Source organism: Callospermophilus lateralis, chromosome 7 (genome assembly GCF_048772815.1).
Source record: "Callospermophilus lateralis isolate mCalLat2 chromosome 7, mCalLat2.hap1, whole genome shotgun sequence".
Taxonomy (NCBI): Eukaryota; Metazoa; Chordata; class Mammalia; order Rodentia; family Sciuridae; genus Callospermophilus; species Callospermophilus lateralis.
Genome location: NC_135311.1, coordinates 74,874,153 through 74,899,644, shown reverse-complemented (window position 1 = coordinate 74,899,644; position 25,492 = coordinate 74,874,153). Strand labels below are relative to the sequence as shown.

The window sequence follows — 25,492 nt, the reverse complement described above, 5'->3', positions numbered from 1 at the left end:
GATTATATTTTGGGTAGACTGAATTATATCAAAAACAATTTCACCTTTTTGATTTTAGCTTTTATAATGTGATTCATAGAAAACTGAAACTTAAATATGTCAGTACTGTTGAGAGCAGGTGATATAGAAAAGTCAAATCTGGACTAAATCACAGCCACAGTCCCTGGGGCATGGTGACCTAGCATTGTCCCTGGCAAGTCCCCCATCTTGCAAGATGAGCCTTATCTAGCCTGGACCTCTCTTTTGAGCTCTAAAACCCTTGTATCCAATTGTCTACTTGACACATTAACTTAGTCCCTAAATTCTAAGGGCCCAGAACAATCATTGTTCCTGTGTCAGGGGTCTCCAAGATCACCTTTAGACCTGATTATTCATTTGGACTCTCAGGGCTCAGAAAAGCGGCTATGTTCCTGGCTGTGATTCATCATGCCTAAAGGAAACAATCAGCAAAGCAAAGAGACATACAGGCAAAGTCTAGGAGAAACCAAGCACAAACTTCCAGCTGTTCTGTCCCAGTGGAGTCACAATAATATGTGACAATACATGCCAAGTGTTGCCAGTTTAACCAGGGCTTGGTGTTTGGAGTTGTTACCAGGAGTACTTTGAGTAGATATGTAGAGCCCACCCATGTTGATTGACATCAGCGATTCAGACTCTAGCCCTAACATAAGCATTCACCATTAATCACATTGTTAGGATAAATTTTTTGCTCACGTTGGTACAGCCTGGACCAGGACCAACATCTGAGACATACAAATACTCTCTTAGCAGGCAGAAGATGCCAAGGCTCAGAGGTATTCTCAGGAACCAACAGGGCCAGTCCTACAGACAGACCTGTCTTGAGAGTGACATGTAGCAACCCAGGTCTGCTAACTTCTTCTGCACTATCCCCTAGATCCCCCAAGCTGTTCTTCCTCTAATCCCAGCACCTACCATTGCCTAAGCCATGAGCCAGCCTAGATCACACCCCTTAACCCCAGCACCCAATCTGTGATTCTACCTATAAAATCTGTCCCCTGCCCCAAATTACTTTTCCCTTGGGTTACTACACCCTGGTCTCTTCTCCAGTTTACTTTCCTCACCACAACTCTCCATGTAATTGACTTACATGGGAAAGATTTAAGCTTTTGCATTAAGCTACACCAGTTGCACCATGACCTATTCTAATATTCTGTGCAAAGACTCAAGTGAGAAAGGGTTGGAAATACAAATCATAAAACAAGATTCCTACTCTCTTGAGAAAGAAGAGTTCTGGGACATGCTTACTGTGTTAAGCATTATACTAGAAACAAATATTTCTGAATTTTAAACATATGAATATTAAGGTATTACTGGCATTACAGTAGTTCCTGAGCCCTCCCCAATCTATTATTTGTAAAGAAGTATTCTTTAAAAACAAACATTAGTCATATGAAAGTTTTTATATCAAATAATTAAATCAATCCACTCTAATTTACATCCAGCTTAGGGGATAAAACAAAAAAACACCCAAAACACTATTTAGAAAAAGGATAGAATAACTGATTTGTTTTCCTTATCTTTGTGGCCCAAATCCTTGCAAATGCTAAATTAGGTAACAGGGAGAATACCCTATGCTGCTTTGCATATGAACCATTTGTGAAAAACAATCTATTATATAGTACTTCCTGTGGTTAATAATACCAAGACAAAATTGAAAGCCTGGTGTTACTATCACAAAATGGATGAGTGGCCCTGGAACAGAACCATCAGTTACATTATTTAAGACTGAAAGTGTGGATAGTTTATTACAATTTAGATTTATATGGCCAATCTATCACTCAACTCAGAGATTCTCCACTGCAGGGAGTGTGTGCTTATCTTTTTATTCCCAAGGACTGGAAAGAAGTGATAAACCCTGACACATAGTAGGTGCTTAATAAATGCTTATCAAAACACCGAAAAAGAGTAAAGACAAACATAAAGAAAAGTGTTTTTACTAGAGTTCAATAATCCATACTTAAATTCAATCTAGAAATAAGAACATGATTTACATTGGGAAATATATTTCAAAGATTTTACAACAGGACAATCATAGAAGGCCTTGTTAATTCATGGCGCTCCAGGCATACACACCGCAAAATCCTCTTCTGGGATCCCCGGGCTTTCAGATGCTTCCCCGGCTTTCAGATGCTCCCCCAGGGGAAGTCAAGACTGGATTTCAGGGTACTCTTTTCTCAACATGCACCATGGAATGTGTTTTTCCATAGAAATCATGTTATCACAAGCCTATAGATAAATCCTGGCTAGCTAAGGTTAAATACAGCATTCTTTCCAAATAACAAAGAATTTCAATTATACCATGAGACAAACAATTTGCTATGGACTGTCCTGTATCAATTAATAGATTCCTCTGTAAGAAAACATCTATTAAATTTAATGATTTTCTGGTATCACTGATTGTTCTATTAAGTTTTTCATCACTGTAAACTGCAAGTGCAAACATTTAAGAGAAAGAAATTTTTATCTCCCATTTTCTTTGCCACTTTTACGCTTTGAAAATTCAAAACAGATATGTCATATAGAAAAATGAATGAGGCATAAAATATTTCAGATTTACATATTGATAAAGAAGAAAACAAGATTATCAGGAGGGCTGATAATCCTGAAGTACACTATGGTACCATCATTTAATCATGGCTTAGATGTAAGACTGTAGCACAGCAGTATTAGTATATTGCAAATATCTTTAGAAGAGAAATTCTTGGAAATTTTATGTGTGGATTCAGGGGTTTTCCAACATTGAAAATCACACCAACATTCTGGAAACCCTAGGTGATTGGGGATCATTTTAGAACTGGAAAGTACATGCCAGGCCTGGTGTCATACACCTGTAATCCCAGTGACTTGAGAGCCTGAACCAGGAAGACTGCAATTATGCAAGATCCTGTCTCAAAAAAAAAAAAAAAAAAAAAAAGACAAAAACCCCAAACAAAACAAAAATCTAGAATTACAAAGTATAGCAAAACAAAAGTGATAGGTAAAAAATACAACTTCTAGCAGATCTATGCAAATACCAAAACCACAATAAATCTGGTTTTCATTTTACTGTTTCTTTCACACCTTATATTTTCAAATAAGTCTCAAGGAAATTTTCTTTCCAATAAGAGAATTCAACACATTTTAAGATGGAAACACAACAAAAAAGATGCTGCTTTCTAGAAATCCATCCTCATGCAATACAGTATTCTCTAAAGAGGATTAATATAAAAATCAGATTATTTACCTCTGGCAAAGTACAACATGAAAACCCCTGGGGAAAATTTATTTCTAAAATTTCTGATTGCCTTTTTTTCGACCACATTATTGCAAAATAGCAAAAGAATGATTATATCTTAGCTAGGTCCCTTCTCAGAATCTCTCTTTGACATTCTGTAAAATTTGTAATATTTTAAAGACTAAAGAAGTGTCCATGCATCAAGCTGAAGGTAGTGAGTGACTAATATTCAAGAGCCAGCTCCTTTGAACTATAAATAGGGTTAGTGTTAGTATATTCATTAACGTCTCAAGATACTATCAGCCCTGAAAAAAAAATGGCCACCGCTACACAACGCTAAAGAGTCACATATAGTGAATGGATAACATGAAAACCTTTTTTTGGGTAGTCTTGGAAATTTAAATGGAACAATTACAAACAGGGTGAGCATATGTAAGTGGTTAAATTGCTAGAAAACGGGAAGGTTGATGGGACTTAACTACCACACCTAGCAAAGACTGGACCTGTGTAGGCTTTTATATACAGCAAAAAGCAGGGAGGGTCAGGCACTTAAAAGCTTTTTGATGGAAATCCAGGGGAAGAGCTTGGGCCTACAAGTATTATTATTACTATCAATAATAATATACTGTTCATGAAGAACATGCTATCAGAAACATTAAGAGACAAAAGAGCCTAAGATTGTTCTGAAAATGAAATGACACAAGACTGTCCAGAGTATCATATCTGGATTATAAAATTCAATACTTTTGTACTGCCATATTTACTTATCATTAGTGGTAAACATTTCATTGAAAAATTATTAAAAAATTATTGTCAATGATATAAAGTTCTAGCTGATATAGATTATTACCTTACTAGTACCCATCTAATAAGGAAAATATCACCATCCATCTTAAATATCTTTATCATCCAAATATCTTAAATCAATGCTCTTAAATTGTTATTCAAAGGTACTTTCGTTGACTTGCCCCATTACTCTATAATCAAGTCTTTTAAAAATTATAATATCCTATGTATATAAAATAAAAATCTAATGCTGTAAAAAATCTCAAAAATGTAATGTTAGTAATGTTGATTATCTAAAGAACTCAGCTTCATGGAACAGATTTTCGAATATTTATTGCCCATATGGATAAAAAAAAAAAAAAAAAAACCTTAAATGCAATGTGGCAATGGTCCTAACACACCTGTAAACAGAATACAACTGAAAATTTTACTATACTCATGGTTGTGTAGAAGTTTTTAAGTCTTAAAGCCTCTTAACATAATCATGTATATCTATGTACAAAACATACATAAATTTCATTTTATTTAAAACATATGAAAGAGGTAATTTCAAAATCACACTAAACATAATAAATATAGAACTTGCTTTGTTAAAAATCTACAGTATACATTCAAGTAAAGGTTAAACTTCCAATGCCAACTATATTTGGGACAAAAATTAAACATTTACAATAATCAGTTTCCTAAAAGTGCTATTTTTAATACCTATAAAGAGGAAACTCATTCTAGTGCTTTGTTTCCATCCAAACAACTATACATTCCTTTATTCACAGAACCAGATGTTTCTGTTACTAAAAATACATATCCAAAGCTTTTATATCCTTTTAAAGACATTTAGCATTTCAGCTCTTTGGGGGAAGACAGGGAAGTCCAAACAAACAACTCAGACCATCTTGAATTATTAGAGATGACTGACTTTATGGCATACCCTGTTTCAACTTAGATGTGAAATCTGATGAACATGTTAATGAAAAAAAAAAAAATCCCATCCACACATCTAGGGTAAGTCATCTTTTTCCACATGAGAATTTGTATAGGTCAAGGAGCATCCACTGTAGCAACCTTCCTGTGACCCAGGTCTTGATGCTATGCTCCACTTCTGATTTGTACATTCTCTTCCAACCTGATTTGGTGTAGTTTCTTCAGGAGTTATATTCAGTACATTGATTGAACTGTTGGAAAAAGAAAGGTAAATCTTAATAATTACCCCTTCCCTCTTCTATAATATATATATATATATATATGTCTAAATTCTGGTTGCTCCCACATCCTATGCTAAGTAAATTTTGAGGACATACTGATCAAGAACATTAAAGAGCAGTGCTTCAAAATGGGTTATCATTTTTACCTATCCATCTCCTTAACTATCGATTTTATCTGTCCCTCTAATCTACTCTGAAGCATGCTGCCCAAGTGAAGCCTAAAGTAGATACAGAAAATGTGGATTTTGAAAGCTAAGCTCCATGTCTCCATCTTTCTGCTACTATTTTCTAATCCTATTGTTTTTTCTTTGCTTGTGTGCTTGTTCATGCTTGCTTTCATCAGTCCATCCACCCGTCCATTCAGATATTTAATGAGAGCCTATAAAAGTAATTAAGAGATCAGACTCCAAAGCCAGATGATGTAAGTTCAACCAGCCTCAAAACAAAGAAATATGAAACGATTACTTTAAAATCCACAAAGCTGAGTCAATGAATAATATATTTTTATTGCCTGAATATCTTATATAATTTTTTCAGAAAAACTTTTCAAATGTACATTTCCGGTGACCTTTATTTACTAACCTGACCTTACAACATGACAATGTTGTTAGTCCTAAAAACTTAAACCAATAACCTAAAAATTTTATTTACACTTTATCTACACTTAAAAAAATTGCTTATACTTAATTCAGTCCTCAAAATCCCTGAACCTCAGAGCTGTCTCAGGTAAGTTCAATGATCAACTTAGTTCTGTGTAAGTAATATAGCACATGTGTCACCCTGCACAGATTCAAAGCACAGCCTTTGTATAAAGTTCTACTCTATAGTAAAAGAAGTAAGGAAGGAGCTGTTATAGAAATTAGCTACAAATACACCTAATTATTTTAATGTATCTTATTATACAATAAAAACCAAGTTTCTTCAGGAACAAAACATATAAATTTATAAAATAATATAAAATCCAAGAATTATGTCAAGATGCACAGCTTTATGTAACTCTATCTATTCTGTTCATCTCATTCTCAGAGGTTAGAATAGTTAAACAACAGAGGTCATTTAAGCATCAAAATTTTGTTTCTTTGCCACTAAAGTTGTTTAGGGTAGCCCTCAAAATACAAAAACAGAAAATCTTTTTAATAATACATTTTTTATACATATATTTTTGGTGCCACTGAATGTTACAATGAACCAAACTTAACTTATATATTAAAACTTAACTCACATCCTGTCATGTAGGAACTAAATGTTAGACTTTTTAATTAAACCACAAAACAATGCCTTCAAGGAATACTGACCTGTCAAATATTTCATAATAAAAATAATTATGTAAAAAAGTAAAAATTTACAAACTTAAAAATGACTGAGATAACTTAGATGTAAAATGACTTCTTTGCCTATGATGAGAATTTATATCTATATGTAGATAATTCTGATTGATAAATTTGGGAGTTTCAGTAACATTCCATGTAAGAAAATACTAGGTTAATATTATTGTTAGATTATAAATTAAACTTTCGTTTCCCATATTCAGTCAATCTACTCGCCTTATCTTCAAATACACCTCAAATCTCTACATTTTTATCTTCACATTATGACCTGAGTTCCAATGACCATAATCTCTCATCTCAACTCCAATAATGTACTCCTAACTGGATCCCCTGGCTTAATTACTGACTCTTATACTGTTTTCCACATAACAAAACTGTACACTTTTAAAAACTTGGATACCCACCCAAATCTTGAATAAAATTCTGTAATGCTTATTCAATGCCCTTAGAACAATATGTGATCTATAAACTATGTACTACATAAGAACTGTGAAAACAATATTGTTATATTATTTAAAATATTAACTATTGCAAATAAAATTGTATTTTACATGTGAAGTAAAAAGACACACATTATATAATTTTGAGCTCAAAGAATAGGAACCAGATCTACCTTGCTTGCTGCTGTACTCCTGGCACAATGCCAATATACTGGACACCTAGTAAGTACTTGTAGAATGAATAAACGCATCTACAAAATTTCTATCCCAAATTTCTACTATTGCTAATACTTCAGGTATGTCAACTTCTTCTCAGCATTGCAATTTTTGGAAACATGTAAAAAGATCACCCACAAACAAATACCTATGTTCAGATACACAGGAACGTGTAGGGCAAAAGTCTGAAGTAGAAGGTGAAGCAGGAAGAGATTTAGTCAGTTTAGAAATGCAAACTGGAGACCCATTAGACACACTGTGAGGCTTCTTCTGCTGTGTCCTTGAGTGCACTATAAGATTGTCCCGATCAGAACCTGTTAAAAAAAAGGGGGGGATGGTGGATGCAGTACATGTGGTGAGGTATTAAAATCAGTGAAGACAGCTACAAGTATGATCCATTTGAAAGAGATATGAGAGAACAAATTAAATTAACTTGCCAACTCTGTTGCATATCCTGCAAACAGAAAGATCTAGTTATAAAAATGTTACCTCTAGACTGTGATTTTTCAAAAACCTGACATTATTTCATTCACAATGAAAGTTACTTAAGATAGGCATAGTCTTCCTCTCATTCTCATTTTGACTCAGTAAATAAAATCTTAAAGTTGATTTTTAGGTCAAATTAAAAGAACTTTTTCTGGTGATCTACAAAGGTTTATATTAATAATCTGTACATTTCATTTGGATACATATTCAGATTAAAGAGTTTATGAAGTACTCACTTCCTGAGAAGGCACTGAAAAGTTTCACATTTTCTGAGTTCTGGTGGTCAAATGTAGTCATATTTAAAAACTGCTGTTTTAACCAACTGGCTCTTTCTTCTTCAAAAGCCTTTCTCTACCATGATGACAAACCAAAGGAATAATGGTTAATACTTCAACATACACACAGCTGCCATTTCACGACTTCTCTATTGGTGTTTGCTCTCTGGCTTATTTATACATATTCCTTATATCAAATAAATTAACCTAGGAAACTAAGAAAATCATGTTTAAAAAATTCTACCCATTTCATCAAATAAACCAACAATCCCGATTTTCATAGTAATTTTGAATTCAAATGAACAATGCAAAAACATACAAAACACATTATAAACATAAAATCATAATCAGAAAAAGTACTTTATAAATTGATGAGTGGGGGGAAAAAACGGACTTCTGACTTCATCAATCATTTCTTTCATTCTCTAGCCCTTTACCAGCCACCACCACTAAGCCACAAAAGGGCATATACAGGTTATGTCACACCTCACCTTTCTGAACAGCAGCCTCTCATCCTTCCCTCTCATGTCCCACTGCCACCACTGTCCCCAGTGACCACCAGCAGCTAATATTTTTATGCAGACACCAGGCAAAGTAGCAAGAACAGTGTCAGAGACAGGGGCACAGAATGAAGGTGCTCCCACGGGACATGCTGGCACAAACTGCTCTTGCTACCCGGAGCCCAGGAGTCAGTTACTGATAAAACAGACTTTCATAGTGGGGGAAATCCATGTCATATCACCTCTTAAAATATAGAGTTCTTTATTCATAAATATTAATACAGAATCATGTATCTTCATCACACATTGGAAGAAAACTAATGACATGAAAAAAAAGGTCAAGATATATATATCAGATAATTCAATAAATGGGAAAAAAACTTTTAAAAAAATTTTAACATATATTATCAGATGAATCAATGACTGTAAAACAATGCTTTAAAAAGAAAAGCAAAAATTAGAACATTTAAAAGATAAATTCTGAAAACAAACTATGTGGCTAAAGTGAATAATAAAACTAACTCTGAACACCAGTTTGGTGATTCACAAGATAAAGGTAAAAGAATATCTAAAGAAATACTCAGAATGCCAAACATTGTCTGAACATACAGATGTCTAGAATACAGCGAAGTCAAAAAAGAGAAAAATTAAAAAAATAGATAAAATTTCCGTAGACACAATCTTCCAGATAAAAAGAACTATTTAGACATATCCTGGTAAATTTTCAGAATAGTAGCAACAGAAAGGTCCAAACACTTCCAGAGAAGGGGACAAAAACTAACGTTATCTACAAAGCAATATAGGTTATAATATAATCTGGCCTTTCTTTAACAAAATCAAACATGAGAAGAAATGGAATAATTCTTCCAACACTATGAGGGGAAAAAAGGTGACAGAACAAATGTGGAATGTATTTTTGGGTACTCTAGGATTCAATGTTTATTTCTTATGTACTATTTATGAAAAGTTACTTCAGATGGTAACACAGGAAATTCAAAAGAAAACCCTAAGAGAAAAGCATGAGATATATATAAAAAATACAGCAGCTAAATCTGTATTTAGAAAATATAGAAAGTCAGAAAGGAAGCTACAGAGAAATTCAAAGAATTCACTAACTAGTAATACAGCTCTTCTGGGTAGCGAAGTGTTAATAATACAGAAAATTTTCTGTGTGTCTAAACATTTAGTTTATGGAATGAACAATATTTCTATAATCATGATGCTATCAATGTTGTTGCCTGGTTTTAAATTTTCAAGTCTCAACTTTTGACAAAGTACTTATTTCTACCCTGATTATATTACAGGATGGAACACAAATGTGTTAATACCTGACAATGAAAAATAATACCATAAACAAAAATAGCCAAGTAAAGGGGGAAAGAGAGGTGGAAGAGGATAACTATCAGAATTTCTTCGTCTTTCTTTGCAGGGATTTGATACTGTCTGAAGATGAACAAATGTGATATGGAAACATCAAATATATTATTTATTTACAGTAAAAAAGGAAACCAAAACAGCAAAGTTAATATTATGAAGAAATCAGATGTGAATGAGGAAGAGTATAGGTGGAAAATACCATAAGATCACTATATTCTTTATCTTACACAACAGAGAATTGATAGACTAACATCGAGAAAAAATTATTTAAATACTATATATTTAAGTTAAAAGAATACTTTCAGAAGAATTTACCAACACAAACATTTAACAGTGGTTACCACTAAGGAGTGAAACTAGGAATAAAGGAAGAGGATTTTTTCTCACTTTGTAGTCATATTTTTAAAAAGAAAAAAAACTGTGTTCAGACATTACTTCTATAATTTTTGAATGGAAACATATAGGTAATACATTGCTTTAAAAAGCAAGCTGTAGAATTATACATGAATAAACAATCATACATTGTTATTAACGCATACATCCCTGAATGAGAGACTGGAGATAGAAGGAGAATTTTGTTTTTAACTGTATTTTTTCCCCCCAAACAAAGCACATGATCTTGCTTGACTGTCTTCTGGCAAACCTACTGATAGAGGCTAAGGTGCCTAAGACACTGTTGTATGAAACTAAAACACTTCACAGAAAAAAAGCCAATCTGAAAGGAATAAATAAATGCTTATAGCTTATATTTTAAAAACTGCAATTCCCAATCTGGTAAGGGAAAAAAGATATCATTCTATAATGTTCATATGCTTAGCCTCCCTTCAGTTTATGAGATGACCAATAAAATCCTTTAGAGAAAAAACTGGATAAGAAAGAAATAAAAGCAAACTAAAAGCACTCTACTGAAGGCTATGTCCCAACCTCCCGAATTTTCAAAAGCACAACTATTTAAAATACCTCCAATCCTAGGCGAATAGCAGCTTCTGTAAAGTTTCGTCTTTCTTTCTCAAAATTCTTTTTTTGCTCTTTAAAAAGGGACCATTCTTCTTTGAGGCGTTCCTTTTCTTCCAATAAATAACAATCTCGTAATAGTGAAGTGGTATCATCGTCACATGCAGTAGCGAGCTGCTGCTATTAATTTTAAAACATAGTAAGTTCCAGGGGATCCCTGCAACACTCCAAGTTGAAATGAAAGCAAGGGAAGACAGGTTAAACTTTAGCGAAAGGGCAGAAATTTACAAAGAATCAGAAAGTCACATGACAATTCTCCTTTCCCAAATACTACTATCTCGACTATATAAGAAAGGGTACAGGACATTACCTGTTAGCAGACAACTTGGTTTAGACTGGGAAAAGTGATAAATACAAAGATCTTAAGAAATACAGGAATAAAATCTAGTAAGATTCTGTAAAATTCTGGCCTTTTATAGGGGAGAACAGCTTTGAAAGGTAATTCATATTTACCTGTAAAAGTTGCTGTTGTGTTTTAATCATTTCTTTACATTGCTGAATTTCTAACTCCAGTTTCTCAGTTTCTTGTTCATGGTCTTGTCGTGATATCACATCTTCATCATTAAAACCTTCTAAATGTACCTTTGAAACTAACAGAAACCCAGTAAGATGACAAAGATTAATATCACCATTAGTTTTGGGATGTTTTGAGCATGTATTTAAAAATCAAGGGTCTCAGAACTTTTTGTAGAATCTCATAGTTTTCAAAAAGATAGGCTTTTGTTTTTGTTTTTTTTTTTGGTACCAGGATTGAACTCAGGGGCACTCGACCACTGAGCCACATCCCCAGCTCTTATTTTATTTAGAGACAGGGTCTCACTGAGTTGCTTTAATGCCTTGACATTCCTTAGGCTGGCTTTGAACTCATGATCCTCCTGTCTCAGCCTCCCAAGCCGCTAGGATTACAGGCGTGAGCCACTGCGCCCGGCTAGTGCTTTCCTTTTAATAAACAAAATAAAGTTAAATTTGTTATTTTTAACATTATAAAGTTTTTAAAAAGCAAAGCAACTAGAAGTTCATAACAACTCTAAATTTGTATGACTTTATGGATAAATGATATTTTTGCAAAGCTCTGTTGTCAACCTTTAATTTGTAATCCATATATATTCAAGACTATGTCCTGATTAGAAATAGACAAATTAGCTACATTAACAGAATGTTAACAAAAATAACAAATTCATAACTATGTTCTTGTTGATAGTGTTTTAGAGATCAATGCAGTCTTCAAATCTTGTTCTCTCATACTACATTCAACAAATAGGAAGTCCAGACATACTTACTATGTACTAAAAGACAATGATGACTGACATGAATAACATGTACATTAATACTGAGACTAATAATTTTGCTCATTATTCTTTACTACTTAAAACAATGATGTTGAATAAATTTTTGGTAATTTAAAATAAATTTTCTTTCATAAACTTCTTTTAAACCATGTAGACTTTATTTAACAAATACAAAATATTAGGGATATATTCATCAACATAGATTTAAGTGTAAGCCAGGGAATAATGTCTAAAATAATACTGTTAAATGAAAGAAGCACACTGAATTAAATATATGTAATATTGAAATTTTATTTTTATATTTTTAAATAAATAAATATTTTGTAAATCCATACAGAAGTCTACAAAGATATGCACCTGTTAAGTATTATATAAAAGGAATTGAACCAGGATATTCTATTTTATATTCTTCTTAATTGATATTTTGCATTGAACATCTATTATTTTGAAAATAATTTTTAATTATTTAGAACCTAATGACATGCAAGTATCTTGGAGTGAGCAAAAATTAATCTTTTTCTGTATTAATGAATGTCTTCATTTTCAAGATATAGAAAAAAAAAAAACCAGTTTGCTCAACTGTATACTGCATTCAGAGCAGATGGATACATGAAATCCTCTTTTCAAAGATTTGCTTTGAGAGCAAAGTGTATTTTTCTTACTGAAGATAAAATTTCATGGCAAAAAGTAGGCAAAATCTTGCTTTAAAACCACCAAATTGAGCTACCAGCTTCATGGCAGAGCCCATACTGTGGCTTTCCAAGTGACTGGAATTAAATGGCTTATCACAAATCATTTTGCATGCAGGAAAGAAGTAGTTACCTTGATTATCAAGTTTTTCTACATGACTTTTCAAAATTCTCCACTGTTTTCTGATGCTGTTTGTAAGCTGCTCTCTCACAGTTTCACAAGATAGGTCCCACATACTCTCTCTGGTTAGTTCTCCAGCATCTTCTTCAACATCAGAGATAACCTACAAATGATGACAGTGAAAAAAGAAAGACCAGTATTTTAAAATGGTTTTACAACCAGGCAGTAATAATCAGATTGATTACAAGAAAGAGACCTACCTAAATAATTTCTGCATTGTATTTTAGGCATACATGACCTAGTACTTTTATTTTGAGAAAAAACAATGTTGAAGATAATAACTCCCCAACTTAGATCTCCTTAAATCTGAATTTGAATCTAAGTAGTGACAAAAGTCATGGAGCTGTTTGAGGAAGAGATGCTCACTACCTGTCTAAACTCATACAGAGAAGTGATACATGAAGTGTCACACAGTCAAGTTCAATCAACTTGTTACTAATCTTAAGCTGCTTATAAGATATATATATATATATCATAAACTAATAAACCTTTGAAATAACCTTTAAAGTAAAAGCAACTATTAATCCTACTTTCCTCATACAATTTTTATACAACTAGAGATCTTTTAATTATGCCAAGACATGAAATTATAGAAGAATGTAGCAAATTTTAGTGATAAATTATTATAAAGAATTACTGAAGGACAAAGGACATGGGAAAATAATACTAAAAGGCAAATGTCATAATGACCTGCCATCTACATAAAATAGTTCTAATTTGTTATTATCATCCAGGAAGGCAGATATACTTTATTAATTTGAACAATAAAAAGAGAAAAAAATAAGATACAAGATGGAAAGAAAGAGTTGATTAGACTGTTCCCACAGCAGATACAATAGCACTGTGCTAAAAGAGGTCAAGGTCCCCAAGGCAGAACATGTATAGGAAAGTCCATTATGTACAAGTCTATCAGAATACAGATTGAATATCCCTTTTCTATAATGCTTGGGACTAGAAGTGTTTCAGATGTTTTTGGATTTTGCAATATTTGCAATATATACATATACATAATCTCAGGGATGGGACTCAAATCTAAACCCAAAATTCATTTATATTTCATATATCCCTTGTACACACAGGCTGAAAGTAATTTTAGTAAGCTTTTGTTTTGACTGCAATCTACCACAGGAGGTTATCTGTGGCATTTCCTACTTGTAGTATCATGTTGGTACTCAAAAAGTTTCAGATTTCAAACCTATACTACAAATTAGTTGTTTAAAAAAACTAGTAAGATTTCTTACTGGGTGTTTCCCAAACAGTATAACAAGATGAAAATTAAAAATTTACCTAACTTGAATTTTAGGTATCAAATAGCCTACGTAATAGGTATTTCATTTAGCAAGCCAGCTAAATAATAAATGAAATATGGATGTTACTTAGGCATTCCAAGGTTACATCTTGCTAAAATGCTCCAAAATCTTTCCTTTAAAGAAGGGAATGGTTGATTACTTAAATTTTAAGATTAAAGGAAGCTAGAAAAATGCATCTTGTAAAAACAGCAAATATACTTAACAGGTATTTCCCCAAACTTAATACATTGGAATTATGAAGAATTACACACTGGCTAACTCACGGGAGGAAAGGCATCTGAGAAAGATCTCCTTGATTTATTACTCACTTTTTCTGAATAAAGGTGATAATGAAAGATTATTAAAGGATGGGTCAAAAACTGAGAAAGACTAAGTAATGGAAACCATGCTAAGTCTGAAGAGGTATCAGTGAAAGTTAACAACTGACTAGAAGTGAAGGCTTTGTGGGAAAAGGTTAACAGTTGATTAGACTGTTCCCACAGCAGATACAACAGCACTGGGCTAAAAGAGGTCAAGGATGGGTCAAAAACTGAGTGTATAAAAGAATACAGTTTGTATTCTCAGTTTCAGTTGTGTTCAGTTATCTCAGTCAACTAAGATCCTAAAACACACTTGGAGCAGTAAGGTATTTTAGGGGAAGGGAGAAATCACATATAACTTTTATAAAGACAAAATATTAACTATTTTATTATTAGCTACTAATTATTAATCTCTTATTGTGCCTAATTTATAAATTAAACCTTCTCAGAGGTATATGTTATGGTTTGGATATGAGGTGCCCCCAAAAGCTCCTGTTATGCAGGAATATTCATAAGTAAAATGATTAGATTAGGAGATCTGTAACCTTCCTAGTTTCAATGGACTAACTGGGTGGTAACTGTAGGCCAGTGGGACATAGCTGGAGGAGGTGGGTCATTGGATACATGCTCTGAAAGGATGCATCTTTCCCACAGTCCCTTCCTCCTTTCTCTCTCAGCTTCCTGGCTTCCATGAATGAAGCAGCTTGTGTCTATCATGTCCTTATGTCATGATGTGCTGCCTCATCGTGGGCTCAAAGCAATGAACTCAGCTGATCATTGACTAAGCCTGTGGTACTGTGAGCCAAAATAAATTCTCCCTCCTCTTAAGTTGTTCTTGTTGGGGATTCAGATCACAGTGATGAAAAGCTGACTGATATAGTATATGTATAGGAAAAAACATGAGAAAGTTTAATAGGAAAACAGGATATACAGGGTTCAGTATGATCTGTGGTTTCAGGCATTCACTGGGGGTCTTGGAATGTATTCCTATGGATAAATGGGGTTGGGGGACTATGCATTCAAGTAACATTTAAAAACAAATTTTAAAGAAAAATAGGAGGCAGGATGAGCTTATTAGACTTATCTGTTAAATCCCCAAATAAACAAGTCTCAAATATGGGTTTAAAATACAAGTTCTGGTGACTTGCTAAGAAATTAGCATTTCTCATCAACAGTGTTATTTTTAGATTTTAATCACTAATGTGAATTAAGATTACTATCAGATTACTTAACATGTACAATGACCACTTCTCCACATGTCTCTCTCAAAAAGAGCTTTTTTTAAAAAAAAAATTTAAATATTTTTTAGTTATAGTTGGACACAATATCTGTATTTTATTTGTATGTGGTGCTGAGGATCAAACCCAGGCCCTTGCACATGCTAGACGAGCGCTCTACCACTGAGCCACAATCCCAGCCCCACCAAAAAGAGCTTCTTGAGGGGAAGAGTCAGTATCTTTTTGCTTTTTCTTTCCAGAAACTACAACATAATGAACAAGCAATAAATACGTAGATGAAATGATTATTTGTTTCCCAAAGTTAACAAAAGTACATCACATGACACTTAGAAATAGTTGAAAAGATATTTGGGGGGCTGTGGCTGTGGCTCAGAGGTAGAGCACTCGCCTAGCATGCGTGAGGCACTGGGTCCATCCTCAGCACCACATAAATATAAAGATACTATGTCCACCTATAACTAAAAAATAAATATTAAAAAAAGAAGATATTTACACAACGGTTACAGCACGAGCTCTAGAAATAGACTTTGATTCAAATCCTAGTTTTGTCATGTATTATACTGGGCTACTACTGTGGCTCAGTTTCTTCACCTCTAAAATGGGGATAATTATAGTACCTAAATAATCAAAGCTTAATATTAATATTCTCACATATACAGTACATATCATAGTGCTTAGCATGGACTAAGTCACCAAAAGATTATCTCCACTATTTCCCAGGACATGTCTAGAAACATGCAGGGACACTGGCTGTCACAGTGACTGGAGGTAGCACAGCAGTGACTGTCCTGTTCAAAATACCAATAGTGTATTCACTAAGCATACCTACCCAATGTTTGAACTGCCCTACTGTTATGGTTTGGATGAGAGGTATCCCCCAAAAGCTCACGTGTGAGACAATGCAAGAAGGTTCAGAGAAATGATTAGGTTGTCACAGTTTTAACCCAATCAGTGAATTAATCTCAGGGTTTAACTGAGTGGTAACTGAAGTGGTAGGGTATGGCTAGAGGAGGTGGGAATTGGGGTGTGACTATGGGTTATATTTTTGTATCTGGCAAGTGGAGACTCACTCTCTGCTTCTGATAACCATGTGAGCTGCTTCCCTCTGCCACTCTCTACCACCATTATGTTCTGCTTTATCTTGAGCCATGAGGAATGGAGGTGGCCTTCTATGGACTAAGAACTCTGAAACCCGGAGCCCTCAAATTTCTTCCCTAACATTGTTCTGGTCAGATCATCAGTCATAGCAGTGAAAAAACTGACTAAAACACCTACTTTGCAATCTAAAGAGCATATTAGAGAGAAAAAGGCCACTTACAGTTCCTGTACTATCATCTGCTCTTTCTCTAGGTTTCTTCTTTTGGGGAGAAAGAAGAGAAATCATTTCCTTTTTCATTTGCTGAAGAACCTTCTTAAGTTCAGCATTTTCCATTAGGATTTGTTTCTGACGATATTCATAATCATTCAAGAGAATTTTGTACATTTCATCTTCATTCCTGAGAAAGAAGATATTGTTATGAAAATGCAATGGAGAAAACAAAGTGTAAGTCTATTGATTTAAACTGGCCTTTACCTGGCTTCTGTTTTACCAGTCCTCCAGGAGCCTCTTTTTCCATCAGCTCTCCCCACATAATTTAAAACGTCCATGGCTACAAACATGAACACACAAAACAAAAACAATTCTTATCATATGTTATTCAAAACTTTAATGCATCCTATACACCCTAGGGATATGAGTCAACTTGATATATGGGTTCAGATTTGGGCTCAACAGCCTAATTTCAAATTTTTAGTTCCTCTGCTGGTGAGTACTGAGATCTTAACTACTAAGCCTCTTTCTTCACTGATACAATAGGAATATTGAAATTATTTACCAAAGAGTTTTTAAGATCATAAGAAATAATGCTAAAGGTAGAGCTGAACACAGAGTCTGGCACACAGTTAAGCATTTAGTAGTTCTGATTTTTTCATTACTAATTTCATTATCGACAGTTGGCAAACTATGGCCTGAAGGCCAGCCACCTAATTTCATAAATAAAGCTTCCCTGAAACACAGCCACATCCATTTGTTTATATGTCTTCTATGGATACTTTTTCTTTACAATGGCAGAGGAGTAGTAGGCACAAAAAACACCTGTAAACCCCACAAAGCCAAAAAATATTTACTATTTGGATTTCTATAGAAAAAGTCTGTCATGCCCAATTATCGTCATCATTATCATCATCACTGTCATCTTCAAAGAAGTCAAGAATCCTGACAATAGCAACACCTCTTCTGCCCTAGATGGAGGACACATTTGCTATAAGAATGAAATAAGATGAGAATAAATTACTGCAATTTTATAGTTAATAAAATCACTATGAACGTTACGTCATTTCCAACTGGGTTTGAAACTGAAAACAACTAGACCCCTAAATATAAGGGCCTGTTTTCCAAAATTAAATCTTTGATAAGCCAGTAAAATTGTATTGCACAGCTCTACTTTCGTGTATATAAATATTAACTTTTTATCTACACTATTTACTTGCAATTAGGCATATACTTTTGCATGAATAGTTGTAGTTTTCAAAAGAATACTTTTAAAAAGGAGACCTTAGACACTAACTTATACAGTACTTCTTTATGACTAATCACTTCAAAACATAGAACCAAACTTAAAGGAATTCAAACTGATATAAGTGATTTGGTCTGATGAACAATTTTCTGAACTCTAAAATCATTCTTTTGACATTCAGAAATACACCCTGGTTCTTAATATTTTCAGTTCTTTGCTATGGAAAATTAAGAGTATCTTTGGGCTCAGTTTCTCTCTATGGCCCAATACTACACCTGTTATGTTAAACAGATATATACAATTAATAAATCAAACCAAAATGACTTTTTTCCACTAACCAGTTCTCCAAATTTCCAGTTTATACAGACATACTAAAACTAAAATCAATCTAAAATCTACTGTATAAAGCATGAAAATAACACATCTTGAGCTGTTATCCTCAATCCTTTTATAATTTTAATTCCCTTGGCCAGATCTTAGCCAGCTGCTTACTTATTTTTTTATCCTTCTTGTTCATAACAAGTTGATGCAGACGTTCCTTTAGCTTATTATATTCACGTTCTTTTCTCTTCATATCATGATTATACTGAGTAGCTCGGCTTGCAATGATATTTTGTAATTTTTGTACCTGAAAAAAGAATTTCCATCAAATGAGAAATGATAAATCCAGTTAAAATTCACAAATTCAAAAGAGAAAAGTATTAGTAGTCATCTTCCCATAGTACTTAAATTGAGATGATTCTCCCTTCTTTTTAATGATTACAAATCACTTAAATGAGTCATGAAGTTTATATTTCTTAATTTTAAAATTTTCAGAATATTAACTTTCTAAATTATCTTCTACAACTTTTTACTACACAAATATTCTTAGTAACTTAGAAACCAGAAAATCTTATGGAAGTATTAAAATATTAAGGCTTTGTCTGAAACAAGTAGGATCCAGATAGTCATCTTAAAAAGTGACCTCCTTCTCCTATTGACTTGCAATCACTTTACTTCGTACATTAGGTCCGGATAGGCCGAGTACACCAAGTGATCATGAGGTACATTAGCTAGTGGACATGTAGCAGGTAACTAGGCCCACTTCTCTCTGATCAACATTTGCTGATCATCTATTATGTGTCAAAATAGGTATCTACCAAAGCTTCTCAGGCAGTACTTGACATAAGTGCTTTATTCTACAAAGACATTCTCAATCCTTGCTAGAGAATAATATGATTAACTTATTCCTTACCAAAGATGAACTGTTTTCAAACCATTTAAATCAACAGATCTGGTCAAACTTTTCTGTGAAAAGTTTATTAAATATACTACTAAATATTAAATATACTACTAAAAATGAAGTATGATAAAATTATCCAAACCAAAGATACACTCCCTTAAGAGTCTTTCATAAAACACTGAAAGTGTATTTTTATAGCTATTACATGGAATAAAAATAAATAATAAAATAAACAATAAAAACAGAACAATAAAAACATATTATTACAGGTACCAAGTATAGATACATTACAAAATAAATCCATTAATTTTGTAAGTCCAACTAACCACTGAAGAAATTAGAAATTTGTCAGAAGATATCATAATTCCAAGAACCCACTGGATTAGAAATTAGAATTCTACTAAGTAAACCTAAAGCAAAAATTAGAATTATTGTATCTTTCACCTCAGAAATAAGATTAACGAGAATTGCTCCTGTGCCCACTGAGCCAAGTAATTGCTTAACTGGACCAATAACATCAATATTTCAGATAGTACAAAAAGGGGCAAGTCAGATATCAAGTGCAGATATAGCAGAGCACAAAAAAACCTGCATTTAAAGCACCTTGTTGTGAAAAAGTGAGGGAATCTGTGTGCAGGAAGGATGGTACAGGACACTGTTGTTATCTGCTATGAACCTAAGCCAAATCGATCCCCTGGGAGTGGAAGGCAGAGTGTGTAGTAGAGAGGGTTCCAAACCTCTTAGTTAAATATGATTTTATACACAAAGGTCCACACCACAGCAATTTGACATAAATAATAGGTTTTTTAAAAGTTACATGGCTCTTATGGTTTCACCTCAAATTACAAAAAAATAAAAAAATAAAACTTCATATGCAATAACTTGATAACTTACCTCATCTTTTTCATTTTTCAGGAGCTGATGCAAATTCCTGTTTTTGCATTGCAATTGTCTGTCTCTCTCCTGAAGCCCAATCATTTCCCTCCTGGAGGTTTCCAGTTGTTCCTAAAATATTTGTATGCCATTTTGACCAAAATTATATAAATTCAAAACAACTGAATTCTTAAGTCAATAATAAAAAGTTATACAGACTAGTTTTGTAAGTTAAATTGTAGTGGTACACAAAATGTTTATTTAGAGCAATTACTATGCAGCATTTATCTAAATTTACATATCAAATTCTATTTCATTCAAGTTCCAAATTTTGTGTGTATATACAAAAGGAGCTTCAAAATGGTTCTCTTGAAAGGCTTTTCACTTATTCCATGATGATGCCACTGAACCCATTTAAAATTTCTGCAGACTTTTTATTTCTAATACTTTTTATTTTTTACTTTTTGGTACCAGCGATTGAACCCAGGGGTACTTAATCACTGAGCCACATCCAGCCGTTTTTATTTTTTATTTTGAGACAGGGTCTCATTAAGTTGCTCGGGGCCTTGCTAAATTACTAGGGCTGGCTTTGAACTTGTGATCCTCCTGCCTCAGCCTCCTGAGTTGTTGGGATTTCAGGCACTTGACACCAAATCTGCCTCATTTTTAACTTCTGCTGAATACTTTGGAAGATATCCTCATCTATAATATCATCATCACCTCTCCTTTGAAAATAAATTTTTGGCTTTGAGAAAGAGACAAGTGAGCTACAGCTAAGCCAAAAGAAGGGTGGGAATACCATCCTTGGTGTTACTTTAGTTCCAGTTCAAAACCTCTGCAAAAACATGCTAACAGGCACCCCCATCATGAAGTTTTCTGAGCCCCATACACCTCCATCCTGAATACAAATGTGCACTCTCCCAATCATTTCTCCACCTTTCCACTAGAATGACATTTACACGATGTCTTCCCTCTGTTTACAACTCTTCAGCGCCTCCCAGTTTCTGAACCATGCCTTTCAAACCATTTGGAACCCGGGGTTAAAAGCCTCACCTCTCACCATTCTTCATCCATATTTTACACACTCCAGCCCCTGCAGGGCTTTGTGGTTACTTGAAAGTGAAATGCACTCTCAAGCTACCATGCTTTTCATGCAAGGTACATGCTCTTCCTGGAATGCCTTTTCCAAGCACAAAGAAATCCAATATACAATAGTATATTTAGGAAAAAATTAGACTTGGATCCCAGTACATTATATCCTCAACAACATACATAAGTCCTCACCATATTTTGAACACCTTATTCCTCTCTGCCAATTTTTTAAAATGTAAGCCAGGTATGGTGGTACATGCCCATAATCCCAGGAGCTTGAGAGGGTGAGGCAGGAGGATCACAAGTTTAGAGCAAGCCTCGGCAAGTTAACTAGGCCCTAAGCAACTTAGCAAGACCCTGTCTCAGAATAAAAAGTTCAAAACAAGTTTAAAAAACGTGTGGGGCAGTGGAGGGAGCAGCTTACGCTATTGGGATGTAGCTCAGTGATAAGCAGCCTGGGGGTTCAATTCCTGGAAGGGGATGGGGGGAAGGAAAACATAAAAGAATGTTAAAGCAAACCAGGAACCAGGAACAAATGTTCTAACATTTTAAGGCATCAGGCCAATGGCCTTGTGAAGATAATTTCATTTTCTCGGAGAAAAATTTAATAAAGCATCTTTCTATATGGTCTTTTTCTAAGCCCCAGGACTTTTGTTAGATATCATCTGGTCTATTTTCATTATTGAGCTTTAGAACGTTTGACATAAACACATCAAGAATATTTTTCTTAGAATGAACTAATAAAGCTTCTTACAAAGAATTTTAAATTAAACATCTACTTTATTAAGGAAGATTACATGGGGTGGTGTAATCCTTTTCCTCAGAATATAAACAGTTTCTAAGTTAACTTTCTAAAGATTAATAAGTCATTAGAATAGTCATAAAATCAATGCCTTCAATATAGATAACAGGAAGCAGTATAACTGATTTGTGCAAATTAAGCTCAGTTTCAAAAAAACGAAAGCTTTTAAAAACAACCTTAACATTTGATAGTCAATGGACATTTATAATAATTAATTATATAATAATGACACTAAAATACAGAATGATATACGTTTTCTACCTTAAGTTTTGCATAGCAGTTCTGCAGATGGTCCATATCACTTCCCAGTTTCAGATTCTTTGTTTCCACATTTTCCTGAGCTAGAAGGTTCTTCCGCTGAAGTACAAGTAGCTCATTCATACAATTCAAAACAGCAACTATATTTAATTCTCTTTTTGTGTCTTTACTTTTGGATTCTTCATATAATGAAGGAAAACCAAAAGTGGTCAATTCCTGGTAGGAGAAAAATGTTTTCTTAAAAGTTGGTTATCCTTAGGGAGATATTGGTCAACAAGATACAAAATTTCAGTTAGATATAAAGAATAAGTTCAAGGAATCTACTGTACAACATGTTGACTATCATTAATAACAATGTATTGTATTCTTGAAAATGCTGAGTAGATTTTAAATGTTCTTACCACACAAAGTATGAAACATGTTAATTAGCTCATCTGAGCCAATCTACAATGTACATATATGTTAAAACATCATGCTGTATATAAGAAATATATACAATTTTTACTTGCCAATTAAAAATTTAAAGTTAATTTTTTAAAAGTTGACTACCAGAGAGCAAAAGAAACAAAATATTTTCTAAAAAGAAACAGAAATATTTTCTAAGTCAGAGAACTATACTGAGTTCATTAAGAAACTAGTAAATATCCCAAAGAACAAAAAAATTAAAAGAACATTTTTTTTTTTTTTTCCCCTAGACTCTGCTCTATAACCCCTGTGACCTGGAGTAAGGTACTTAGTTTTATGCACCAATAAAATGAGGTTAAATTCAATGGAGAAGCCCAGGATGATGGTGAGGCCAAACTGCTCCAAATACAATAGTTAACCTTATATGAGACTAGATCATTATCAAGGTTCTCAGTAAATCTAATCTAAGTCTCTGGCCACTGATAACAATGTACATGTGCTCGAAAAATGTTTTTATAACCTTCTATGTATGTTCTACTGTACAATGATTTATGCTATTTATGAAAACATGTTACCTGATCAAGATATGAAATACTTTGTTCAATATTCTCTTCTGTGCAGAAGGCACTGAAAAAGCTGTGCACATTTTTTGATAAAGGTATTGAAGAACATAGCACTTGCTGTGAATATAGACTTGATGGAGACATCTTTGTTTCTGAGGTATATTGAGAGATATTTTTACTTTCTGAAAAGAATCAATAAATAGCATTTGCATAACTAATTTAAAAAATGTTTGTAAAACTAACTTACCAAAGATTTTAAACTTTATACATACACACACATATTTAAGAATTTTTAAATTGGGATGAAGCCATTTTTATCTGATACCTATGTTTTTTCTTTTTCCCAAAAAACATAAAATTAAAGTAGTATTCTTAGTAGGCATGTTAAGTGACAATACACCTTAACTTCTACTACTTTAGACTTATAAAAAATTATAGACAAAACACACTTGTCGGGGCTGGGGATGTGGCTCAAGCAATAGCCCGCTAGCCTGGCATGCGTGCAGCCCGGGTTCAATCCTCAGCACCACATACAAAAAAAAACAAAAGATGTTGTGTCCGCCGAAAACTAAAAAATAAATATCAATTCTCTCTTTCTCTCTCTCTCTCTCTCACTCTCTTAAAAAAAAAGGGGGGGGGAACCCCACCCTTAAAAAAAAAAAAAACACCCTTGTCTATTTCACTCAATGATTACGTGACAAAGGAACAAACCTGGGAAACACTGAAGTAGCCACTAAATATATTTCAAATGCATAAAAATTTTACTCAGAAATATTATGGATCCAGTAAGCTATCTAAAGCATTGAACCCAGTGATTATAGCACCTTCTTAGCTCTCTCTGATAACTTTATTGAAGATGAGAATTGGACACTTGTAACTATTTATCTCTCTCTCTAGTCACATCTTCAATATTTTTGTAACTTTTTAATATTTTTGTTGAAAACATTCACCTTGACAATTATTGCTTTGATTGCTAGTTATTTTAGATTCAGTTAAACTGCTTTGGTTTCTCTTTACTTTAGATTCAGTTACCTGCAGACAGACCTGGATCTGTAATAGTCATCCAATCTCCCATAGCAATTTCCAGAGCCAGGATACCTGAGGAACCAGTTTAGCACTGAAACATGTAGACCAGCTGCTGTCACTCTTCTAAGTAGGCATCTCCTTAAGAAGCAAATGACAGAATAATGGCCTCTAATTTAAAATATGAAAACCATTATGTAACAATTAGTTGCATGTGCTTCAAAACCAGAAGGATTTGCAACATTTATTCCCACCCATGTGGATACAGAACATTAGTAGAGTTTAAAAATTATATAAAAAGGTGTTACATATATGTACAAATATGTAAGGATCAAGGCTAAAGGTTCTCTAGTTCTCATGGGGGTATTTGCGTTACTTCACATATAAGCTACATGGTACCTGATATGACTCACAATATAAACCTAAGATAAGGCATTGAACTAAGTAACATTTTTATACAATATCCTTTAAAACAAAGCATAACTCTTATTTACGTAGATAAAAAGATGAAAAGCTTCTTGGCCAACATTTCCCATTTTGTTTTCCCAAACTTTTCTTTCAATTTTTAATTGCCAGTGTTGGCATAGATGTAGGGCTTGATGCTATTCAAATAACATCAATTTAAACTACTATCAAGCAATCTGGCAATTATGTATCAAAATTAAAAGTAAAAAATGTCTTCGTCTAGAAAGTCCACTTCTAAAATTTTATTTTAATAAGGTAATATATACAAAGATTCGTATACAGGTTGTTCATTACAATAGGAAAAAGAAACAATTATGTTCCACAATAGAGGACTGGATAAATGAGAACACTGAATAGCCTTGAAACAGA

At 33.6% G+C, this 25,492-nt stretch overlaps 1 protein-coding gene across 3 annotated transcripts in view; it reads right to left on the bottom strand.

The window, feature by feature from the left end:
* Window positions 1-1,939: 1,939 nt before the first annotated feature.
* Ssx2ip (SSX family member 2 interacting protein) overlaps window positions 1,940-25,492 on the bottom strand; it is a 39,813-nt gene continuing 16,260 nt past the window's right edge. Inside the window, exons 2-14 of one of the 3 annotated variants that reach the window (XM_076863635.1) lie at window positions 24,668-24,799; window positions 23,648-23,817; window positions 22,671-22,883; window positions 20,537-20,647; window positions 18,913-19,048; window positions 17,439-17,514; window positions 17,184-17,361; window positions 12,971-13,121; window positions 11,313-11,449; window positions 10,806-10,979; window positions 7,930-8,044; window positions 7,356-7,521; window positions 1,940-5,193 (exon numbers count right to left, since the gene is read on the bottom strand). In XM_076863635.1, coding sequence (XP_076719750.1) covers window positions 5,019-5,193; window positions 7,356-7,521; window positions 7,930-8,044; window positions 10,806-10,979; window positions 11,313-11,449; window positions 12,971-13,121; window positions 17,184-17,361; window positions 17,439-17,514; window positions 18,913-19,048; window positions 20,537-20,647; window positions 22,671-22,883; window positions 23,648-23,817; window positions 24,668-24,710 — 1,845 coding nt within the window. In that variant the 5' untranslated portion in view covers window positions 24,711-24,799 and the 3' untranslated portion in view covers window positions 1,940-5,018. The remainder of the gene's footprint in view (window positions 5,194-7,355; window positions 7,522-7,929; window positions 8,045-10,805; window positions 10,980-11,312; window positions 11,450-12,970; window positions 13,122-17,183; window positions 17,362-17,438; window positions 17,515-18,912; window positions 19,049-20,536; window positions 20,648-22,670; window positions 22,884-23,647; window positions 23,818-24,667; window positions 24,800-25,492) is intronic. The other 2 variants (XM_076863637.1, XM_076863638.1) reach the window with 2 other exon arrangements.